Source organism: Schistocerca nitens, chromosome 8, assembly GCF_023898315.1.
Source record: "Schistocerca nitens isolate TAMUIC-IGC-003100 chromosome 8, iqSchNite1.1, whole genome shotgun sequence".
Lineage (NCBI taxonomy): Eukaryota > Metazoa > Arthropoda > Insecta > Orthoptera > Acrididae > Schistocerca > Schistocerca nitens.
This window is the reverse complement of record NC_064621.1, coordinates 124,048,625-124,073,058: the sequence shown is the minus strand read 5'-3', so window position 1 is coordinate 124,073,058 and position 24,434 is coordinate 124,048,625. Positions and strand designations below refer to the sequence as shown.

Here is a 24,434-nt window from a genome sequence, read left to right as displayed (position 1 = left end):
GAAAATTTCATTCAGGTTCAGATTAATCAAACATTAGCCTCACCAGTTCTGTGTCCCAACCCTGGCAAATCATTTGATGTTGATGGAACGTAGACACAGTCTTTCATAAAGTCCCAAAGGAAAAAAAAAATCACATGGTATGAAGTCAGGTGAACATGGAGACCAAAGAAAAACCATGAGCAATCCAATGCTCTGGGACTTTAACGTTCAGTCACTCTTGTAAAAAGAAATGCCTAAGACAAGTTTTATAACAATGAAAACAATTAATTACTGACAATTTTTTTAATTGGATAGATTAAGAAAATCTACTCACTAAGTGGTGGCAGAACATGCACATGCACATTTTGACAGTTGCTATCCTTTTCATGTCAAACATTCCCTCCCACACAGCTTAGGCATCTGAGGCGAACATATTTGTTGGGATTCAGACTCTTTACAGCAACAAATCACCATTCTCACTCAGCCTTCATTGCACTTAATTACCTCACCAGCATTGTTAAAAAGCAGATTTCCTGGGCCATCACTTTGAATCCTGGTAGTGCCGATTCCTCGACAAAACAGCTTCGGAGCATACCATTGGCGACAGTATTATCGTCATCTGGAATGTGTTAATCAGCTACTGTGACAGGCCCATGACTTCCTAAAATCATGCCCTGAAATGAGATCCATTCTGTCTGAAATTTTGCCCACCACACCTAGAACAGCATTCTGTAGCCCATACATGTCATATACCAGTGGTTATGTAAACACTGTTTGGCCTTCTGCATTGGCATGACTTACCACCAAATTATCAATTAGGATGAATGGGCAGTGGCAGTGGGTGTATACTGGCAACTCGCAATATCCAGTTGCAGAGCATGCTCTACAACATGACAGTCGTGGCCTTGGCCCCTGTTTCACCACATGTGCCATCTGGATTCTTCCTCCAGACACCATTTCTCAGATCTCCGAAGGTAAAAACTAGCACTACAACATGCCACCCATCTGGCCTTAATTTACATTAATTTCTTCCATCTCAGCATTTTTTCACTGTAACTACTCTTTGCTTCACTCTGTTTTACTTTTCTACATCGTTCATTGTATTACCTATCTATTTTTCACCACCCACCTCCCACCTCTGTTACGTGCAATGCACTTAGCTTTTCACTCTTATTAACTCATGCATGATGTTTATGCAGTAATCTCTGTCTGTCTTTTACCCTGTCTTCCACCTTTAAGCTCTCATGTTTTCAAATCTCATCTGATGCAGTCCGCAACAATCAGTTTTTCCTTCTTGTCCCATGCTGTAAGTCTCCTGACCTGCAGTTCAGGGTAACTTTCCCAAAATCTACCCCTTTTCCTAGAGCTCTTCCGTCCTTTTCCTTCATCCCTCTTCCTTCCCCTTCAACCTTTCTGACTGAAGAAGGAGCCACTGCCTCTGAAAGCTTGCAGTTATAACCATCTTTTATGTGTGTGTTATGCCCCCACTTGGTGAGTAGATTTTTTTTTTATCCATCCAATTAAACAAATACAGGTTTTAGGTTCACCTTCAAATTGGACAAAGTGCTATTCTTGCAACATATCCAGGTAAGCCACACCCGCTATAGTAGCTTCAGCAGAAAATATATATATTGGTGGGTACACAATGTCAGGACACAGCACAGAAAACAAATAGTAGAAAAGCAGATGCCAGACAGATTCATAAGAAGAATCTAAAGGAAATGTAATTCAGCCACTAAAGAAGCAGCTTATAAAGTGATTGTTCACCCAATTCTTGAGTATTTTGCATCAGTTTGGGACCCTTGCCAAGTAGGACTGACAGATAAGATAGAGGAGATTCAATGAAGAGCAGTGTGCTTCATCACAGGATTGTTTAGCCTGCATGAGAGCACTACAGAGATGCGCAAAGGATTCTAGTGCCAGATGCTACAAGAGAGGCAGCTTGCATCACAGAGATGCTTACTACTGAAATTTGGAGAGAGTACTTTCCAGGAAGAGTCCAATAACATTTTACTTCCTCCCAGATATGAGTCATGAAATGACCACAAGGAGAAAATTCAAGACATTAGAGCTGGTTGGTTGATTGTGGGGGTAAGGGACTAAATGAGATCATCAGTCCCTTGATCTATTAGTGGTGCATCCAGAAGTAGAGACATCCACTGAGGACATTTTCTGATGTAGTCAGGAGATTCATAACAGTGAAAGTAAGAAGTCTAAAAATGTAATGGACATCTTCCATACAATCAATAATAAAAGCAAAAGGGGACAGGGAAATCAGCAGGTGGGCATCCCCAGGGCTCTGCATATGACAGGAAATGCCCCACCCACCCAAAGCTTTTCCATCCAGTCCATTACAGTCAAGAGAGCCCACTATTCAACAAAGTGCAACACCCAGATTACACAGAACAACTGCTGGGATAGAAACTGAGAAATAAAAATTGATAGAGGGTCTTGAAAGCCCCAGTCATGGATGGTGAGAAACCTGGTGTCACCAAACATCTGTGACAAGGTGTTGGCTTTTAGGAAAAGCCTGTCAGATTGCTGTTTACAGCTTAAGCAGATGGTCATTTGTGGTTCATCCCTCCCAGAAACTACACCATTTCTCAAATCTCCAAAGGTAAAAACTAGCACTACAACATGCCACCCATCTGGCCTTAATTTACATTAATTTCTTCCATCTCAGCATTTTTTCACTGTAACATGGAGACAAAAGTTCCCAAAATTCAAGAATCCAGCATAATCTGTGGGCAACCATTCTTTCAAGCAGCTAACAGAGTATGTTGATCATGACAATCAGCCAGTAACTGTCAAAAGATTTTGTCTGGCTTAAGGATTGGGACAATTATGCTACCTTGCCATTGTGAGAGGAAGGGCCCTTTGAGCCAAAGATGGTTGAAGACCTGAGGAGATAATGCTTTTGAGGAACATCTAGGTGCTGAATCATCTGATTGTGAATTGAATCAGGGCCTGGGAGTGTGTTGTGGGCCAAAGTAAGAGCTGGAAGTAGTTTCCTGTCAGTTCATTGTTCATTATAGAATTCAGCTTGATGGAAAGTGAAACATAAGGGGATGTCGTTAACCTGTCACTTCTGCAACAGAAAGGTAGTTGGATATGCATAGGAAGACAATGTAAATGCTGTCACAGACTGCATCACAAGGTGTTCTGCAAGACCTGATGAACTGATACAAAGGCTCAGTGTGATGGTTGATTTGTCTGGTGGTGGCAAGGAAATGACAGGAACACTGGAAAGTGGTCACTGTCACATAGGTCATCATGTAGTGACCAATGTAGCAATACTACAAGATTAAGGTATGAGATCATTAAAGTGACAGGAGAAAAGGTACCAGGAGTTGCACTGAATTGGGTAGAAGAATCATCACTGAGGAAGTACAGGTAATGATCTGTGAGAAGCTCGTCAGTCAGAAGACCCTTATCAGATGAAGTGGTACTCCCTCACAGAAAGTGGTGTGTGCTGTGGTCTCCAAGCAAAAGGAAAGGGGAGCTGGGGGTGGGAAGTAGTTGGATTAATATGGTCAACTCAACATAAGTAAGTGGCCTGCCGAAAGATACATAAACATTGCAAACATTAATTACTAGGTTGTTTCCAACTGCACTATTATTGCCCATAATGATGTACGAAGGGGAATTCATTCACCATATATGTACAAAATAAAGTACAGGCCCCTTCAGATGCCCTCTTGAGACTAGTGCAGCTCTGACATAGTGCATGATAATGACAAGGCACTGGAAAATGGTCACCAGTGAAGTGATTTTTCTGGAGAGCAATGCAATCAACTGAAGAAGAGAAAATAAGGTGCTATAGTTCCTGCAGATGCCTGTAGTACCCATTATAATTCTACTGAACGATCACATTAGTGGTGACCAGGATAGGCGTGAAGGGGCTGGAGGAGTGGTCATGCCATAGGATCACTGCCTGTGATCAGGGACAATGGAACTATATCCACAAACATTGGTTCAGAATCCAACTGCATGGGGGGAAGGAGACAGGGTGGCTCTGAGGCACTCGAGGAGCCTTTACCTGATTCTTATTCTTCTTTTTCTTCATAACCTTTGATGGACAAGGTCTGTTCAAGGGGCTGTCTGCATCGAGTCCAGGGACAGAAGAAGAGCAGGCAGCACTGGGACCCAAGCCCATTTCTCCTTCAGCCATCATTTGGTGTTGGGCCTCCAGTCTGGGGGTTGCCAGGGAGGGGGAGCCCAAGAGCCCTGTTGCCTGTAGCTGTTTAAGAAGGAGAACACTTCCCCAACCTTGCATGGGAAGTTGTTACCGAAGAAGATATTGCAGGAATCATGGGAGAGGAAGGTGATGGGATATCTGGTTTGGGAAGGTTGAGATAGAGTGCCTGGGGGGAGGGGAGGGTGGTCATGATGTTAGCATAACTAGTCATCATATCCTTAGGATATAGGCATCTGTATTCCTTCTATGTCTCAGTATATGACAGATGGTCTACAGATTTGTATTCTTGGATTTTCCGTTCTTTCTTGACAACTGGGCAAACTGGCAAATGAGGAGTGTGATGTTCTGTGCAGTTGACACACAAAGATGAAAGTTCACATAGACTACCTTTGTGGTGTGATTGTCCACAACTGTCGCATTTTGGGTCTGCCATGCAGCAGAGTGACATATGATCAAAGCGCAAACATTTAAAGCACCTCATAGGCTGTAAGACACACAGTTGCACATCACATCTGTACACAATGATGTTAACCTTCTCTGGTACGACACTCCCTTCAAAGGTTGAGATAAAAGCACCTGCATCCAGGTGATTATCCTTGGGCCCTTTTTGTAAATGTCTGATAAAATATATGCCTCACCACTGGATATTAGTCTGGAGCTCCTGCATCTCTTTGGCTCTTCAGATTTTGTTGAATATGATTCCTCAGACTATTATTCAATGTTGTGAGGGGTGATGGTCACAGGTATGTCACCTAGATTATCTTATGCCTGAAAATCTGTAAACTTGGTAGTAGAGGACATTTTAATTAATAATGACCCATTTCACATTTTCCCCAGAGACTCAAATTCCCAAATTTGCTTCAGTGTTTTTTGCAAAAAATAATGATTTCATTGCAGTAAAAGTATCACCGTAAGTCCAAGTACAGCCCAAGTATTGGGTGAAGTATTTTGCTCTCAGACACCTGGCTTGTCTGACATGCTGAAGGAACTGAACTGGAAGGCCCCTGAAGATAGACAAACTATCCTGAGAAAGTCTGTTAAACTTCCAAGAACCAACTTTAAATGCATACTAACATTATGGGTATTTACCCTATCACTTAGATGAAAAGTCGCCTCATCACTGAACACCACATGATCAAGGAAGTCATCTTCCCACTGCAACATTCCACTTATGCTCTTGTAACATACACCATAGTTATCTGGCTTTAAAGTGTGTAACACCTGTATCCAGCTCAGATATACTTATGTAAAGGTTCTGTTAAAACCTTCCACACTGTCATATTTGGCAGCTGAACTTCAAGACTCGCTTTCCAAACAGACTTCTTACGACTACCAAGGTACGATGCTCTGACATAGTCAACATCCTCTTGAGACTGATAGACTCCTTGGTCACTCCATGTTCTTCTCTTTACATACACATCCAGTCATTTCAAACTGACTATACCATCAGTAGATGTTTTTGTCACATTGGGAATCACAATTAAACTTTAAATGAAATGCATGTGGAACTGAAATTACAGATTCACTTTCCGTAAACTGCACAACACGAAACACTTTATACTCAGGAGTACCCATTTTGTGTAGGTGGTGCTAGCAGGAGAACAAAATATGAGTACTTGTACATTTGCTTATCTAAAACTGTGAGTTACTCATAAATTGTGACATTTAACCAAAACTCTACAACTCTTACAGTTACTACTATTAAAATTTATAACTGGCACATTGTTTCATGGGCACGCTGTACAATATAGTGACCACCCAAAGTGAAACAGTGCCAACAACTTCATCAAGGCTTCACAACACAGGTGATGCTGATTGGGAAGAAAGGCCATCAATATTGACAACACACAATGGTGTACACATAATCAAGGAACCGATTCACAGCTATCGCAGATTTTCAGACAATGTGGGTTATCACATAGTATTTCTCTAATAGCTTTGCCAGTGAGGAGCAGATTTCTATCATCAAGGAACTGAATGACTGGTAGTCTGTTTGCAGAAACTAGGTGACTGTGTTGCAGAATTGCGTCATGTACCTGTATCATTTTGAAGTGTACAGCAGCATTCAATAGAAGTTACTCAGCCTGCCATAATACAGTGTAACATACTTTTAGAAGCCACCTTGTACATAATATATCTAAATTACACACACTGTTATTCCAGGGTGTCCACATTTAACTTTTTTTTCTTAGCACCAATGCTCAAAATATCCATCATTATGCTTCCAACTTCCAGTACATTCATATTCTAAATATTACAGGGCAACCAAACCAGGTTCTTAGTTCCAGTCTCCTCTCTATAGTTTAAAAAAGTCCAATGAGGAAATTTAAAGTTCAGATTTCATATAAAAACACAATACATCAATTATTGTATCAAAATACTAACCCACAATTTGTTGCTCTCTTTACGTGAGTTACAGCCGCGTCAGACACGTGCGTGTAAGCTGTAAAAAATTGAGAAACATTCTCAGTGGCAAATCAATACAAAAGCATACAAAGTTTTAATAGCATGACAAATGGAAACTTGAGCTAGTTATTTTATACACAAACTTACTTTCTGGGAAAACTGGTACATTTAAAGAAATGTAGGCAACCAAAAGGCCCAAGGCAAACAAACCACACTACAACTCCAGTTTCCTTCAACAGATGTTTGAAGTCTGTAACTTTGAAACAATTGGTACAATACAATGATTTGTGTATGATTTTAGAATTGGCAACAAGAGGAGAAAATCTGACAGGAAATTGTCTGTGGTAACTACAGCCACGTGTACAAGGAAGAAAATAAAATAAAAATAATTTTATCCTCTAATCAGTATGTGCTTGATTAAAGTCATAAAGTGAATACAAGGAAAAAAGCTTACACTACTCAACCAAATAAAACATGATGAATAAAGAATTGTTCAATGCCACTCAGTCCTTGTTCATTCAATCTCCTCATAAAACTTCTAAAAACATACAGCTATGCTATGTGTCATGTACTACACACACACACACACACACACACACACACACACACACACACACACACACACACACACACACACACACACACACACTCTCCCATTGAAGTTATTGGTAGGAAGGAAGACTAGTGTTTAATCTCCTACTGACAATGGGGTCATTAAAAAGGGAGAACCTTGTGAGATTGAGGATTGACAGGAATGGATATTGTCCATTTCTTTTCAAAGGCATTACCCCAACATTTTCTTTGAGCGATATGCAGAAACCACACAAAACCCAAATACAGATGGCCAGATAGTTACTGAACCCTAACTGTCCTCAGTATGAATCCAGCATGTTAACAAATGTGAAGACATTAGAGAGATCGAAATATCAAACATACAGCAGTGAAAGAATTCACTGCATGAGGATTTTCTACCTAGGAAATCCCCTCAAACTGCTTAAGTCCATGGGATGAAGAGGACAGAAGTAAATTTGTAAATGACTGTCAGGTGAGTGGGTTTTTTGGCAGACAACAGCTTCCCCCTTCTGCACATGGTTACCCTATTTTCCAGACTCTCAATGTGTAATTTCTTGCTATGTCTTCACTGAAGACAAAGTTTCGATCCCACAGGTGCTGCACCAAAATGCTGGCTGTCTATTGGCTGAAAAGTATCTCTAACAGTGTTAAAAGCAAGTTAAGTTATAGTCAGCCCAACTTTTCTTGAGACGTGAGCTGTTCAGTATGTGGAGAGGGAAGGGGTTAGCACTTTTGGAGCCCTAGGATGTGGAATATTGCAACAGGGAATGAGGGAAGACCTTACTCAGTGCTGACAAAATTTGCAGCACGTGATATGTTCTGACCTCTTCCTGTGATAGAAATGATGCACAGAGAAACATAAGGTAGAGAAGGAAACGTAGTAGGTGAATATGGATTGGAGGTAAGAAATTAAGTAGGAAGCCGCCTGGTAGAATTCTGCACAGAGCATAATTTAATCATAGCTAATACTTGGTTCAAGAATCATGAAAGAAGGTTGTATACATGGAAGAACCCTGGACATACTCATCATGAAGACTTTTGAATTCTATTGACAAGTTGTACACGGGCACCCTCCTGTAGCATTACTTTTCCTCAACAGAAGTAGTCGATACTGGAAATATTTTCGAATTTTGAATAGGATAATATTATCTCAGCTGTTTTTCTAAAAAATTTCATATGATTTTGTACACTCTGTGTTATATTACTCACTAAAATGTATAAAAAGTAATTACTCTATTTTCGTTCCTATGATTGATTTGTACTTGCTCTGTATGTACAATTGAAATTACTTTTTTAGAAACATTTGAAGTTAAGAAATATTTGGCACACTTAAAATTTCTGTTATTAATTATGCAATCTGATGCTATTTATTATGTTTTTTTACGGATTCATTTATAAAATAGTAATATAAATTAATAGAAATTCATTTGTCAATAAAATTTGTAAACCCTTTGGAATGTCATTACTACCGCAGAATGAAGTAGTAGTGGGCATGCCTCCGATGTGATCGGATGTGTTTTTATATTTTGCAGGAACAATATAATATTGGCTTTGTTAATGTGAAAATTCAAAAGACAGTGTGATATAGAAAAATGTGAGAGAATAAAATATTTGTGAAAACAAAAAAATACAGTGTAAGCAATTCTTCAAAGTTAATTATGTCAATTGCAACCATGAGATTCTAAAATATGAAACTTTCAGCTCCAAGAATCAGGTCCTAGACGTGAAGAACTGGAACCAACTATGAGAAATGAAGATAAGTAAAAATTTTATTGTAAATCTTACTCCTTTCGTAACTTATTACAAGAGTTAACCATAAAGACAGTGACAACAACAAATTGTGGGAGGAGGAGATTACAAGTTCCAAGCAGTATTATGGGACTCAGGCCTCAAGACATGTTAGACTATATATCAGCCATATTGATTGTAGATAGCAACAATCAATCTTAAGCAACATAGAAGGAAATCCTATGGATTTCCCATCTGTTCTCCAAGTGTATTCTCTCTAAAATGCATGTTTTTAGGTATAGGAAATTACAGGTTTGGAACAAAAATGCTACAAAACTTAAAATATATTTTATGTAAATAGTACAAAATTTTGATTTTGATTGAATTCACACTGCATAAAGCGCAGATATTCAAAAAATTTAAACTCAATGTTATTAAAGTTCTAAACTTGCCCTTTCATAAAACCTTACCAAAATACTTCTCCATAAGAAAGAAAGCAGACTTTCTCTGTGCTGGACATGGAATTTCTAACAATTCGTAACACTCTTTTAAAACAGAATATTTTGAGCCTTAATTTAAAAAACGAATACAAATTATATAAACATGGCGTATAGTACATTTGTTGCAGTATTGCCACCATTACTTCTTTAAGAAAAGCTATACATCTGTTTGCAATATCAGTTGTAGGAGATTATTTTGGGTGATCCTCCAATGATACCAAAACTGCGCTAATGATGGTGGTTAATAGAGAACCTGTATGACTGTTGAATTTGCAATTTGTCACACGCATTATTTTCGACACGTGCCACCCCATAATAGTTATGCATTATTCTGTGCAACAATCACAAATATTGCAGAAAGTGTGTCTCAGACATATCCACGAGAGAATGCTTTGGCAAAGTAATAGACTGTGATTTATCAATCATCCCTATATTTCAGAAAGTGTCTCTCACAAATATCCATGAGAGAACACTGTAACAAAGTAACAGACTATGATTTATCAACCCATCCCTATAGGTAATTGTATATCACTGAAAATGTATGCCTGTTGTTGTCATTTCAGTGTTTGATCTTAATTATTTTCTTCCTTTTACAGCCGTGGTGATTTGTCTCCAGCTATTTTCATATATTATGATACTGGGAGAGATTTCAGTCATCCTTGAACCAATGGTGAGGAAAAACTGAGAGCATTAAAAGAGCTTTGGACCCCACCAAACACTTTCAAGTTTCCAATCACTGGCAAGAAGCAGCTTTCTTTACAGCATCATTTGACTACCAGACACTTATGACTTGCATACTGAAACATCATGCAGGGAGCATTTTGCAAAGTAGGTATTTACTTTTAAAAATGCACAGTGGTTGTTGTCTTCAAGTCCTTGGAGGCTTTGTTAGTAAACCATTTACTAAATTGAAGAGAGCTTCTGAGAGCTTTGATTAGAATGCAATAAGAAATATCAAAAATCAGCTGTCAAGCAGGCAGCAAATTTTGAAACGTTTGTGGAGGGTGAGGCACTGGATGTTATGGAGATGATAAATGTAGAAAATAGTAAAGTCACTGCAAGGAACAGAAAAAGATTAATAACTATTGTGAAAAAAATTCTTCTGTGTGGAAGACAAGAAATAGTCCGAAGAGAATGCTGGGATTCTGGAGAAGTTGGAATAAATGAGCCTGCACATATTATTGTTGTCGTTGTGGTCTTCTGTTCCACCACTGGTTTGATGCAGCTCTCCATAGTACTCTATCCTGTGCAAGTCTCTTCATATCTGAACAACTACTGCAACCACATCATTCTGAATCTGCTTACTGCATTAATCTCTTGTCTCCCTCTACAATTATTCCCCCTACATTTCCCTCCATCACTAAACTGGTGATCCCTTGATGTCTAGAATGTGTCCTACCAACCAATCCCTTCTTCTAGCCAGATAGTGCCACATATTTCTTTTCTTCCCAGTTCTATTCACTATCTCCTCATTAGTTATGTGATCAACCCATCTAATCCTCAGCATTCCTCTGTAGCTCTACATTTCAAAAGCTTCTATTGCCTTCTTGTTTGAACTCTGTATCATCCACATTTCATTTCCACACATTGATAAATACCAAATACTTTCAGAAAAGACTTCCTAACTCTTAAATCTATATTCAATGTTAACAAACTTCTCTTCTTCAGACACACATCTTTTACCATTGCCAATCTACATTTTATACCCTCTCTACTTCAGCCACCATCACTTATTTTGCTGCCCAAATAACAAAGCTCATCTACTACTTGTTGTTGTTGTTGTGGTCTTCAGTCCTGAGACTGGTTTGATGCAGCTCTCCATGCTACTCTATCCTGTGCAAGCTTCTTCATCTCCCAGTACCTACTGCAGCCTACATCCTTCTGAATCTGCTTAGTGTATTCATCTCTTGGTCTACCTCTACGATTTTTACCCTCCACACTGCCCTCCAATGCTAAATTTGTGATCCCTTGATGCCTCAAAACATGTCCTACCAACCGATCCCTTCTTCTAGTCAAGTTGTGCCACAAACTTCTCTTCTCCCCAATCCTATTCAATACCTCCTCATTAGTTACGTGATCTACCCACCTTATCTTCAGCATTCTTCTGTAGCACCACATTTCGAAAGCTTCTATTCTCTTCTTGTCCAAACTAGTTATCGTCCATGTTTCACTTCCATACATGGCTACACTCCATACAAATACTTTCAGAAACGACTTCCTGACACTTAAATTTATACTCGATGTTAACAAATTTCTCTTCTTCAGAAACGATTTCCTTGCCATTGCCAGTCTACATTTTATATCCTCTCTACTTCGACCATCATCAGTTATTTTACTCCCTAAATAGCAAAACTCCTTTACTACTTTAAGTGTCTCATTTCCTAATCTAATTCCCTCAGCATCACCCGATTTAATTTGACTACATTCCATTATCCTCGTTTTGCTTTTGTTGATGTTCATCTTATATCCTTCTTTCAAGACACTGTCCATTCCGTTCAACTGCTCTTCCAAGTCCTTTGCTGTCTGACAGAATTACAATGTCATCGGCAAACCTCAAAGTTTTTACTTCTTCTCCATGAATTTTAATACCTACTCCAAATTTTTCTTTTGTTTCCTTTACTGCTTGTTCAATATACAGATTGAATAACATCGGGGAGAGGCTACAACCCTGTCTCACTCCCTTCCCAACCACTGCTTCCCTTTCATGCCCCTCGACTCTTATAACTGCCATCTGGTTTCTGTACAAATTGTAAATAGCCTTTCGCTCCCTGTATTTTACCCCTGCCACCTTCAGAATTTGAAAGAGAGTATTCCAGTTAACATTGTCAAAAGCTTTCTCTAAGTCTACAAATGCTAGAAACGTAGGTTTGCCTTTTCTTAATCTTTCTTCTAAGATAAGTCGTAAGGTTAGTATTGCCTCATGTGTTCCAACATTTCTACGGAATCCAAACTGATCTTCCCCGAGGTCCGCTTCTACCAGTTTTTCCATTCGTCTGTAAAGAATTCGCGTTAGTATTTTGCAGCTGTGACTTATTAAACTGATAGTTCGGTAATTTTCACATCTGTCAACACCTGCTTTCTTTGGTATTGGAATTATTATATTCTTCTTGAAGTCTGTGGGTATTTTGCTGGTCTCATACATCTTGCTCACCAGATGGTAGAGTTTTGTCATGACTGGCTCTCCCAAGGCCATCAGTAGTTCCAATTAGATGTTGTCTACTCCCGGGGCCTTGTATCGACTCAGTTCTTTCAGTGCTCTGTCAAACTCTTCACGCAGTATCTTATCTCCCATTTCGTCTTCGTCTACATCCTCTTCCATTTCCATAATATTGTCCTCAAGTACATCGCCCTTGTATAAACCCTCTATATACTCCTTCCACCTTTCTGCCTTCCCTTCTTTGCTTAGAACTGGGTTGCCATCTGAGCTCTTGATATTCATACAAGTGGTTCTCTTCTCTCCAAAGGTTTCTTTAATTTTCCTGTAGGCAGTATCTATCTTACCCCTAGTGAGACAAGCCTCTATATCCTTACATTTGTCCTCTAGCCATCCCTGCTTAGCCATTTTGCACTTCCTGTTGATCTCATTTTTGACACGTTTGTATTCCTTTTTGCCTGTTTCATTCACTGCATTTTTATATTTTCTCCTTTCATCAATTAAATTCAATATTTCTTCTGTTACCCAAGGATTTCTATTAGCCCTCGCCTTTTTACCTACTTGATCGTCTGCTGCCTTCACTACTTCATCCCTCAGAGCTACCCATTCTTCTTCTACTGTATTTCTTTCCCCCATTCCTGTCAATTGTTCCCTTATGCTCTCCCTGAAACTCTCTACAACCTCTGGTTCTTTCAGTTTATCCAGGTCCCATCTCCTTAAATTCCCACCTTTTTGCAGTTTCTTCAGTTTCAATCTGCAGTTCATAACCAATAGATTGTGGTCAGAATCCACATCTGCCCCTGGAAATGTCTTACAATTTAAAACCTGGTTCCTAAATCTCTGTCTTACCATTATATAATCTATTTGATACCTTTTAGTATCTCCAAGATTCTTCCAGGTATACAACCTTCTCTTATGATTCTTGAACCAAGTGTTAGCTATGATTAAGTTATGCTCTGTGCAAAATTCTACAAGGCGGCTTCCTCTTCCATTTCTTCCCCCCAATCCATATTCACCTACTATGTTTCCTTCTCTCCTTTTTCCTACTGACGAATTCCAGTCACCCATGACTATTAAATTTTCATCTTCCTTCACCACCTGAATAATTTCTTTTATCTTGTCATACATTTCTTCAATTTCTTCATCATCTGCAGAGCTATTTGGCATATAAACTTGTACTACTGTAGTAGGCATGGGCTTTGTGTCTATCTTGGCCACAATTATGTGTTCACTAAGCTGCTTGTAGTAGGTAACCCGCGCTCCTATTTTTTTATTCATTATTAAACCTACTCCTGCATTACCCCTATTTGATTTTGTATTTATAACCCTGTATTCACCTGACCAAAAGTCTTGTTCCTCCTGCCACCGAACTTCACTAATTCCCACTATATCTAACTTTAACCTATCCATTTCCCTTTTTAAATTTTCTAACCTACCTGCCCGATTAAGGGATCTGACATTCCACGCTCCGATCCGTAGAACACCAGTTTTCTTTCTCCTGATAATGACGTCCCCTTAAGTATTCCCCGCCCGGAGATCCGAATGGGGGACTATTTTACCTCCGGAATATTTTACCCAAGAGGACACCATCATCATTTAATCATACAGTAAAGCTGCATGTCCTCGGGAAAAATTACGGCTGTAGTTTCCCCTTGCTTTCAGCTGTTCGCAGTACCAGCACAGCAAGGCCATTTTGGTTAATGTTACAAGGCCAGATCAGTCAATCATCCAGACTGTTGCCCCTGCAACTACTGAAAAGGCTGCTGCCCCTCTTCAGGAACCACATGTTTGTCTGGCCTCTCAACAGATACCCCTCCGTTGTGGATGCACCTACGGTACAGCCATTTGTATCGCTGAGGCACGCAAGCCTCCCCACCAACGGCAAGGTCCATGCTTCATGTACTTAAAGTACATGATTTCTAATTTAAATGCCTCAGCATCACCTGATTTAATTTGACCAAATTCCATTATTCTTCTTTTATTTTTGTTAATGCTCATCTTATCTCCTCCTTTCAAAACACTGTCATTTCTGTTCAATGGCTCTTCCAAGTCCTATGCTGTCTGACAGAATTACAATGTTATCAGTAAACCTCTCTTCTCCCTCAACTTTAGTTCCTACTCGAAATTTTTCTTTGGTTTCCTTTACTGCTTGCTCAATATGCAGAATGAGTAATATTGGTGATAGGCAACAATACTGTCTCACTCCCTTCTCAACCGCTGCTTCCGTAACTTGTACCCCAACTCTTCTAACTGCTGTATGGTTTCTGTACAAGTTGCAAACAGTCTTTTGCTCCCTGTATTTTACCCCTGCCACTTATAGAATTTCAGAACCCTCCAGTCAACACTGTCAATAGCTTTCTCAAAGTATACAAATGCTATAAACATAGGTTTGCTCTGCCTTAACCTACGTTCCAAGAGAAGTCGTAGGGTCAGTGTTGCCTCTGGTGTCCCTACATTTATTCCAAACTGATCTTCTTTGAGGTTGGTTTCTAACAGTTTTTCGATAATAATGATAATTTTAGAGCATTATTCCATTTTTTTGCTTGGAAAGGCTAATAAAGCCTAATACATACTACAGCAAAAATAACTAGTGTTATGCTTATCATATGAAGACTGCTCATCTCGAAAATAAATTGTTAGTGGTGATTTTCTTGACTTTATCTATGTATAAGAAGTTTCAGCTCAGTCATTGTCAATGAAGACTGTAACCACCTCTCATGAGTTGGATTTGGACAAACTGACTGTGCAAGGCTCTGATGGCACTGTAGCGATGAGCAGCTGGTTAGAGGCAAACAACAGCAATAGCAGAACAATACACAAGAGTATGATTCACACAGTATGTGGTGCATATTCTTAATTTAGGTTCTAATGCATTCATGTGAGATAATGATGATACAGAACTGTATCAGAATCTTAAATAGTGTAGTAAACTTTTCTGATGATCTCCACTTCTGGTCTACCTACTGAAGAAATTTGTGGATGAAATTAATTCACCTCATTCAATGCTGATCACCCTTTGTGAGATACAGTGGGCTGAAATGTTAATGGCTGTGAAAAGATTTTGAGAAATGCTTCCTGCAGTAACCACAACACTTGGGGCACTTCAAGTCACTGCTAGTAGAGATGTCACAGCTGAAGCATACCAACTGTTTATCACCTTGGAAAATAGCCAGTTTATCATGACCCTACTTATACTAATGAAAGTTATTTCATTAACAGCAAAACTAAACAAAGCAATGCACAAGGTAAATGAACAACACTTGCAGCAATGCAGGAAACAAAAGAAAAGAAAAGAGATGGTTGGTTGGTTTGGAGAGAAAGGGACTAAACTACAGGGTTATCAGTGCCAATGGGGGTGGAGCAGATGCTCAGAGAGAGATGAGAGAGGAGCAAATGGTTGGGGTAAAGGGTAAGAGGAGATGGGCTTACAGAAGATTGTAATAAATACATACCCAGGCAATGCCAGATATTCACCTAGTCAGAAATAAAATGGGAAATTAAAGACTTATTGGTCTCATTCTAATGAGGGTTCATTGTGATCTTCCAGTGCAACTAGATTCTGAAGAAATTATAAGTAAATTAGCATTTAGACATACAACAGCAAATTTATTAATACTTAAAGATGTTATTGTTATTTGTTAAATTACATTAACTTATGACCTGAAGTCACAGTGAAAGGCCAAAGAGTCACAAACTTAGGTACAAACAAAGAATAATAAAATAATATTGTATCATATAATTATGTGTATAATCTACTAACATACCTACAGTTTTTGCTTTCTTACCTTTGTCATAAATAAGTATCTTAATATCTACATTACAAATGTTTTTTTTTTTTTAAAAAAAGATGCTTCAATTCATTAGTGTTTCCATCAGCTTTACATGCAGGTGATATGGTTCCTAGTTTGTTATGGGATTTTTAATTTCCAATGGATTGACTTTATTGGGGTTAACAGCATTCCTTTTTATGGCATGAATGAAGTTATGGGTAAACTCTGGTTTAACTCACTAAAGGTCAATGTTGGACACAGTCTTTGCAAAAGCTTTAGGTATATCAGTGACGGTGATACTTGTTAGTTTCACATTCTAAACCCAAATGAAGGATCTCCAGACAAATATTGCAGGAACTATAAACGTGTAGTTATATATGTGAGAATAAATTTATTTTGTAGCAACAGTGAGGGAAAAGTTGTCAGGGAAACAATAAATATTGTTCATATGGCCACAAACTTATACATTGTATTTAGACTTGTAATTAGTGGCACAATATACAGAATGTCTGTTACTGGCAAGGTGTAAGAAGATGTATAATAATTGTATGCAGCTCATTTGGCAACTCTTATGTCCCTTATCTATCCCACTTATTCAAACTGAGAAAGAGGAACTATAGTTTAATGTGGATTCCAAACCACATGACATTCCTGGTGAGTCCACACATCATTGAGAGGTAAAGGCTAGATTATGGCAGACTTCAAATTTTGTGTGGCCCAACTGGAGTCTAGTTTCATGACCTCTCAGTTTCCATGCACATGCTATACCATTAAATTGTAAGGCCCGATTATCTAGTGCAGGGTAAGCTAGGGTGTGCCAAACTTCATGCATGTCGCATGTATGGGCCACTGACGGGACAAGCTGTGGCCTGTCTTTAGGCTTTGCTTGGTCTTTCTCGGAAGTAGCTGGGACAGTGCAACATTTCATTTAGCGTTACTGTGTGGCATTTTTTGGTCAGCATAAGTTTGGGACAGTTGTGCTGTTAGTGCTGTTTACTCTTTGCTGCTTGTTAATGGTGTGAAAGATATTCATGGGTCCAGTGACTGTCTGCATATAAAAATGCAGTCTAGTGACTTATTGTTGCAATTCTTAAAAATGAAGTGGAATACCAGGAGAAGGGGATGAGAATTTTCTAGTTGCATAAGCAACAAGTACTGCAAGTTTGCTATGGGACAACATTACAGTAAAAAGCAGAAGGAATTTAAAGATTTAGTTGACAGTGGAAGAGCAAAAAATTATAACAATAGATGGACAAGATTCATTGTTCCGTACATCAGAAAGCACTTTTGTGCTGTATTTGCAGGCCTGGAGCACATGAAGAAATTGGTGGTACAAATAGTAAAATTTATGAAGTTGCACACATTATTCCATTGTCAGTTGAACAGTTTTCAATGGGACCAAACGAAGAGTATGGAGACTTCATATATTACTGTGAAGTACATTGGTTAAGTCAAGGGGCATGCTTGGAATGATGTTTCAATTTAAAATTCAAAATTCTTAATTTATGAAGGGAACAGGAGTGCAGGAATGAAAATTAAAACATCCAGAATGAAGTGCAGACTTCACATTTTAGGTGGATTTGACTGTACATTGCCCACAATGAGACATTGCAAGGTACATAACCTCTTTATGATTTGATGAGGATGCATTTAAAAAGAAAATCACATTATAGGAGGGACACATTCTGACAAAAGCAGTCCAGTTCCCTACGATCACTGACATTAAAGAAAACATGATGTTTGAAGAATTCATTGTGGCCTTGAAAGAACTACGGGGATAGTTTTATAAAGATTTTGAGGACACTGTCAATCCTACATGGGTTTCTAACCTGTTTTCAAGACCATTTGCATTTCAGTTGAAAGCACACCTGTTCATGAGCAGATGTAACTGATTGACCTGCAAGTTAATTCCTGTTTCAACAACAAATCTTTTTATATTAAATCTATCCAGGAAGTCTACATTGCTTTCCTCAGGAAGAGCTTCCAAGTCTCCAAAATGAGGTTGCAAAAGTGCTACACTATTTTGATTGACATTTGTGAAGAGCCTTTTTTCGATTATGAAATTAAAAGAGCTAGGATTATATGGCAGCTTGAATGCAAAACTCTGAAACTGTCTGCATCTATCTGTATGCCAACAGTTTGTGCCAGGTAAAATCTGTGTCTTCACCATGCCAAAAATAATTAAATAATATTGAAAAGGAGAGAAATAAAAAGACTGGGTGTGATGGTAGAATGACAGCTGTCCAGTGCTGGAATGGGAACAGGGAGGAGGCTGGATGGGTGAGTACACTGACTAACGAAGGTTGAGGCCAGGATGTTTACAGGAATGTAGGATGTATTGAAGGGAAAGTTCCCACCTGTGCTATTCAGAAAAGCTGGTGTTGGTGAGAAGGATCCATATGGCACAGGCTGTGAAGCAGTCATTGAAATGAAGGATATCATGTTGGCAGTGTGTTCGTCCACAGGGTGGTCCACTTGTTTCTTGGCCATAGTTTGTCAGTGTCAATTCATGCAGACAGACAGCTTTTTGGTTGTCATGCGTACATATAATTCAGCACAGTGGTTACAGCTAAGCTTGTAGATTACACGACAGGTTTCACAGGTAGCCCAACCTTTGATGTGATAGGTGATGTTAGTGAACGGATGGGAGTAGGTGGTGGTGGAAGGATGTATGGGACAGGTCTTGCATATAGGTATATTTCACGGGTGTGAGCCATAACATACAGTATTGGTTTGATCGCTTGGCAAAGGGTAGTCAAGATCTGCAAGTAATATTGGGCATTCACCGTTGTCCTGTGCTGCAGCAAGTGAATCAGACGGGGTCCATCTTGGTCAAAGAAGAACATCAGTATAACCTTTCCTGCACTCATGTGGATGGCCTTGGCTTTTTTTGGTGGTGGTGACCCTGGATGCTTCCATTGGAAACTTTGTCGTTTTGATTCTGGTTCGAAGTGATAACACCATGACTCATCTCCAGCCACCACTCGTGCCAGGAACACATTCCCTTCCTGAGCATAGCACTGCAGATGAACAAGACAGTGGGCCATTAGACATGCTTCCTGGTGTGGTTGAAGACTGTGGGACACCCATTGTGCACACACTTTGTGAATGTGCAGTTGTTCCTTTGCGATCGTGTGAACACTTCTGACACTCAATCCGACCACGTCGGCTATGGCTTTTACTTTCACTCGGCGGTTCTGGGTAATGAGTGCATCCACCAGCTGAATGATGTCATCGGTAATGCAGTGTAGTGCTCCAGACCAATCATCGGCTAACGACACCTGTCCTTCCCTGAAGCACTTGTGCCATGCCTTGACCCTTGCAAGGGACATGCAATGTTCCCCATACACTTGTGAATTCATCGACGAATGTCCGTTCCTCCTACTCCTGCCACTATCAGAAAACGAACAACACCTCTTTGCTCTTCTTTTGACACCTCCATGTCACTGTTTGCAATGCGACTGGCAGCATTGGACGATTGATGCATGCTGTTGCTAGCTCTGTATAGTCACGCGATATGCACCCGTGCCCTCTAACGACGGGCTGTGAACTTCCACGCTCTGGTCAGAAGCACACCTCATTACACAAGCCACAATATTACCCTCCTGTCACTGGTTTGTGCATTCCAGACTCCAGTTCGTTTCTTTCTGAACGTCCCTTATATATCTATAATAACATTCTGCACAAACACGTTTCACACTTGTCTCAAATCTACAGTTTTATCATAGCCCGCTTTTCAGTTAAGTTTAATTCAAAAATGTCTTCCCTCATTTCTGTGAAAATGTTCAATAGCTGTAGTTTTTGTTTTTTGTTTTGTTTTTTACCAGGATTAACAACACATTTCAGTCACATTTAGCAACAACATCACTTTATCATTGCTACAATCCCTTTGGCTATTTGATTCAACAGTAGGTCATTTTTAATTTTTCTTGGTATCCTTTTGCATTCATACTGACTTAATGAGAATATGTAATGGTCTCTGCAGCCTTTTTCTCCCTGCTTTTATCAGCTCTGCACGCATTCTTTCATTCTACATCTATATTTATGTCCACAGTCTGCAAAGCACTGTGCAGTAAATGGCAGAGGTTACCTGGAGTCTATCTCTATATTTTAACTTTCCAATTGTTGCTCACATCATCAAATCAAGTTCAACTAATGTGTTTACTATGAGGCAGATGTGGGAGAAATATTGGCATTTAAAGGAAGCCAAGTTGTCAAAACTGAGGATTTGCCCGAAATGCCTGATGCTATCGACAGACTAGGCCTCTACAAGATCCTGAAGGATTATGGGGCATTAAGGAAGTTAATCAGTATGATGACAGCATACAAAATAGAGATAAATGCAAAGCTGAAATACTGGATGAGATCCAGCAAACTTAATATATTTCTATGTTTGCAACAATATAATGATATTTTGCCAATATTATTATGCATTGCACTGAAGAGATTTGAAGCCTATGGCAAAAAAAAACTTCAACAACCACGCAAAAAAAAAAAAAATACTTATCCCTGCATTGCATATATTTGAAATCATCATCTTTTTACTCAGTAATCTTCGTTAATAGAAGAAAACTATTTCAAACATATTTACAACACTGAACACAAAAGTGTCCTGTGTCTAACACATCATTTAAAACTCCACCAACAGACACCCAAGCACATGGGATTGAAAGGGTACAATAATCTCGATGGTAGAGATGTCCTGAGCATGGAGACAGGTTCAGTGGAGAGAAAACTATACAATCTCCGGGTGAAAAACAAATGGAATGTTCCATGCATCTAGCTCCAACTACCATCCCACGTTCATTACCGTCGTGAGGCCAGAATCACGTCGGAAACCTTTTCACGTGTATCATCTGAGTACAGTCCGCTCCCGGTAGCTGAGTGGTCAGCGCGACAGAATGGCAATGCTAATGGCCCGGGTTCGATTCCCGGCTGGGTCGGAGGTTTTCTCCGCTCAAGGACTGGGTGTTGTGCTGTCCTAATCATCATTATTTCGTCCCCATCGACGCGCAAATCCCCGAAGTGGCGTCAAATCGAAAGACTTGCACCCGGCGAACGGTCTATCCGACGGGAGGCCCTAGTCACACGACATTTATTAATTATCTGAGTACAAATGATAGTTCTGCCAATGCACTGCCCTTTTGTATCCTGAATAAGCGATACTACCGCCATCCGTAAATGTGCACGAGAATCGTGATTCATATTTGCTCGACGAATAGGTGTCTTCTGAAGTCTCCTGTAATTATCAGAAACCTAATCCGAATCCCGCAGGAAAATTAAGTCACTGCGCAGATGCGTAATAGGTAATGTACCTTTTATTCCACCAAGATCCGTCAGTTTATAAACCGTGTATGCGTGGAGTCGAGTAGAATTTTTTGGTCACAGTAATAGGTGGTTTACTTCGTACACATTTATGAGATGTGAGATACACTCACAACCCGGCCCTTCCTTCTTTTCTTCGCTTCTTTTATCGCTTGTCTGTTAGCAGAAAGTGGAACTGTTAATTCGTGTGGCAGTATCGTTTAGTGTGTTGTAACGTACAGTACATTTGCGGACAGTCTTTGGTTAGTAAGTATGGTGCTATTGCTTATCCTAATCAGTTAGTGTATAATTCATATGAGTTTCATTTCTGGTTTGAGAGACTCGAAATGGAATCCCATCGTGTGAGGAAGTTTGGCAGTGGTCCCAACAAGAGGAAAGAACAGAAAGAGGCAGCTGAACTTTTTTAAGAAACTGCCAAAAGTGACTTCGTATTTTACGAAGAAAGATAACCTCCTGCGTGTGCCTACTTCTTCTAAGGAATCTTTGACAAGTTCCGGTGAATCTGAAATTCTTGTGGAGCAGTTACTCAGAAAGTGAGGCGGTCTTAAATGAGATTGTTAAACTACGCGATCATAAAATCGAAATCGTTAACAGAACTGACAGTGAAATAGTTAAGTCGCCAATATTGGAAAAAGATCCGCTGATATGGGGAAAAAATGTGAAAAACGTTTCGGGGAACTGTGTTTATCGAAAGGTTAGAACTATTTTAAGAACAGTTTAGATGATTTAAGGAAATCTAAACGTATCTACAAATCACAAAAAGGAAAGAATCCAAAAATTAGTTCTTAAAAAAATTGCTAAATGGAGAGAAAAAAGAAAGGCTGTTTTATTCCAAATCTACAGGAAATGTATTTTGTTTTTCTGTAAATTATTCAGTGACAGTATGGACTTGGACAACATTCGTATTGCATTTTCAGCCTGTGGATTTTCTGACAGGAAAAAGGGGGAACAAAAAATGGTTTCTTATGAAAACAAATAGCGTGGATCATCGCAAAAATTTAGTGACATGGCTTCTGCGATCTAAGAAAGAGTGAACTGCAACACGTGTTAGTTAGATGTTCCATGGATCATTTTGCACGATAGATCGTAATGAAGCGTAATGTGTCATTTTACATTTACATCGCAAATTAATTTGTATACAAAGTTACATTTTGAACATTTTTAAGGTTTTTTTACACATTACAGTAATGGAAATTCTTCTGCGGAATAGAAGAAGTTGTCAGGGAGAAACATTTTATATCACTGGGTAAGTGATCAAATATTTTTGTTACAGCACTGTGCACCTCTTTTTGTGCTAAAGAGAAACTTAATGTGGAGTACTGACTGTCATTTTTCCTTCTGGTATTGTAATTCCGTTTCTCATTGTTCCTTTTCAACTGTGGTGGATTAACACCTAACACCTTAAACAGATGTGTACAAGATGATCATGGGTGAGCACCACACATTATTTTTACAGTGTGTTTTTGCGCAATAAAGACTTTCTTTCTTAAAGATGAATTACTACAGAACATTATTCTGTATGACATTATTGTATCAAAGTATGTAAAATATGTCAACTTATTGATTTGTCTCTCCCCAAGATCTTCAATGACTCTAAGCGCAAATGTTGCTGAACTAAGCCGTTTTAGGAGTACAATTTTTTTTTATTTAAATTCTTATCAATATGGGCGTTTCCACCATATTTATTATTTACTCATCACATTTTACATTTACCATTGGTGCAGTACCTCTAGATCTGCCGAACTGCGAATATCGTGTCTTTTAAAAATTTAAGAACTTTGTTTAGCATTTCTTCTGTTTCTGTACGTATTCTTGGATTGATTACAATGTTAGTGTCGCCTTCAAAAAGAACTAATACTGCTTGTTGTATACTACATGGAAGATCGCTTTCATACATGAGGAACGGTAGTGGACCTAAGATTGTACCTGGGGTAACTCCATATGTGATTTCTCCCCAGTCAGAATTATGTCCCCGGTCTAATTGCTTGAATTACTAAGTGCAACTTTCTGCTTTCTTTTGGTTAGATGTGGCTATACCATCAGCCTCATAAAATGTCTATTTATCTACGAGAATACTGTGATTCGCACAGTCAAATGCCTTAGAGACGTCGCAGAAAATACCAACTGGCGCTATTTTATTGTTAAGTGTTTGTAAAATCTGATGAGTGAATGCGTAAATGGCATTCTCAGTAGAGTAACCCTTCTAAAACGCAGACTGTGATTTTCTAAGGATACTACTGTTGTTAAAGTGAGGTAGTATTCGAGAATACATAACTTCTCAAAAATTTTGAAGTATGGTGTCAGCACTGAAATAGGTTGGTAGTTATTGCCATATCATAGGTGTTTAACAACGGCATATTTCAGTCTCTACGGAAAAATGCCTTGAGTTAGTGCTCATCATATATTTCGGATAAGACTGGGCTTATTACATGGAAACAAATCTTTACTACTCTATTGAACACGCAATCGAAACCAGATGAGCCTTTATTTTTGAGAGAATGTATAATTTTCTTAATTTCAGAAGGAGAAGCTGGTGATACATTCATAAGATTGAATTTTATGAAAGTTACATTTTCGACATACTGATGTGATTTTGTTCTTGAAATGTTTGTCCCTATGCTTTCTATTATATTTAAGAAATGCATTTGCTACCTGCGACTCATCATCTATTTCCCTTCCATTCAGTTCAATAGTGATGTCTTGTTCTCTGGCTGGTTGTCCTGCCTTCCACTTCACTACATTCCATATAGCCTTAAGTCTGTTGTCGGAAGTACTGATTCATTATATGCATGTTCCTTGAC

The 24,434-nt window shown here is 39.1% G+C and overlaps 1 protein-coding gene across 1 annotated transcript in view; it reads right to left on the bottom strand.

Annotated features, from left to right (window-relative positions):
- LOC126199052 (modular serine protease-like) overlaps positions 1 to 24,434 on the bottom strand; it is a 310,593-nt gene that overhangs the window by 191,925 nt on the left and 94,234 nt on the right. Inside the window, exon 2 of the mRNA XM_049935760.1 lies at positions 6,563 to 6,620. Coding sequence (XP_049791717.1) covers positions 6,563 to 6,620 — 58 coding nt within the window. The remainder of the gene's footprint in view (positions 1 to 6,562; positions 6,621 to 24,434) is intronic.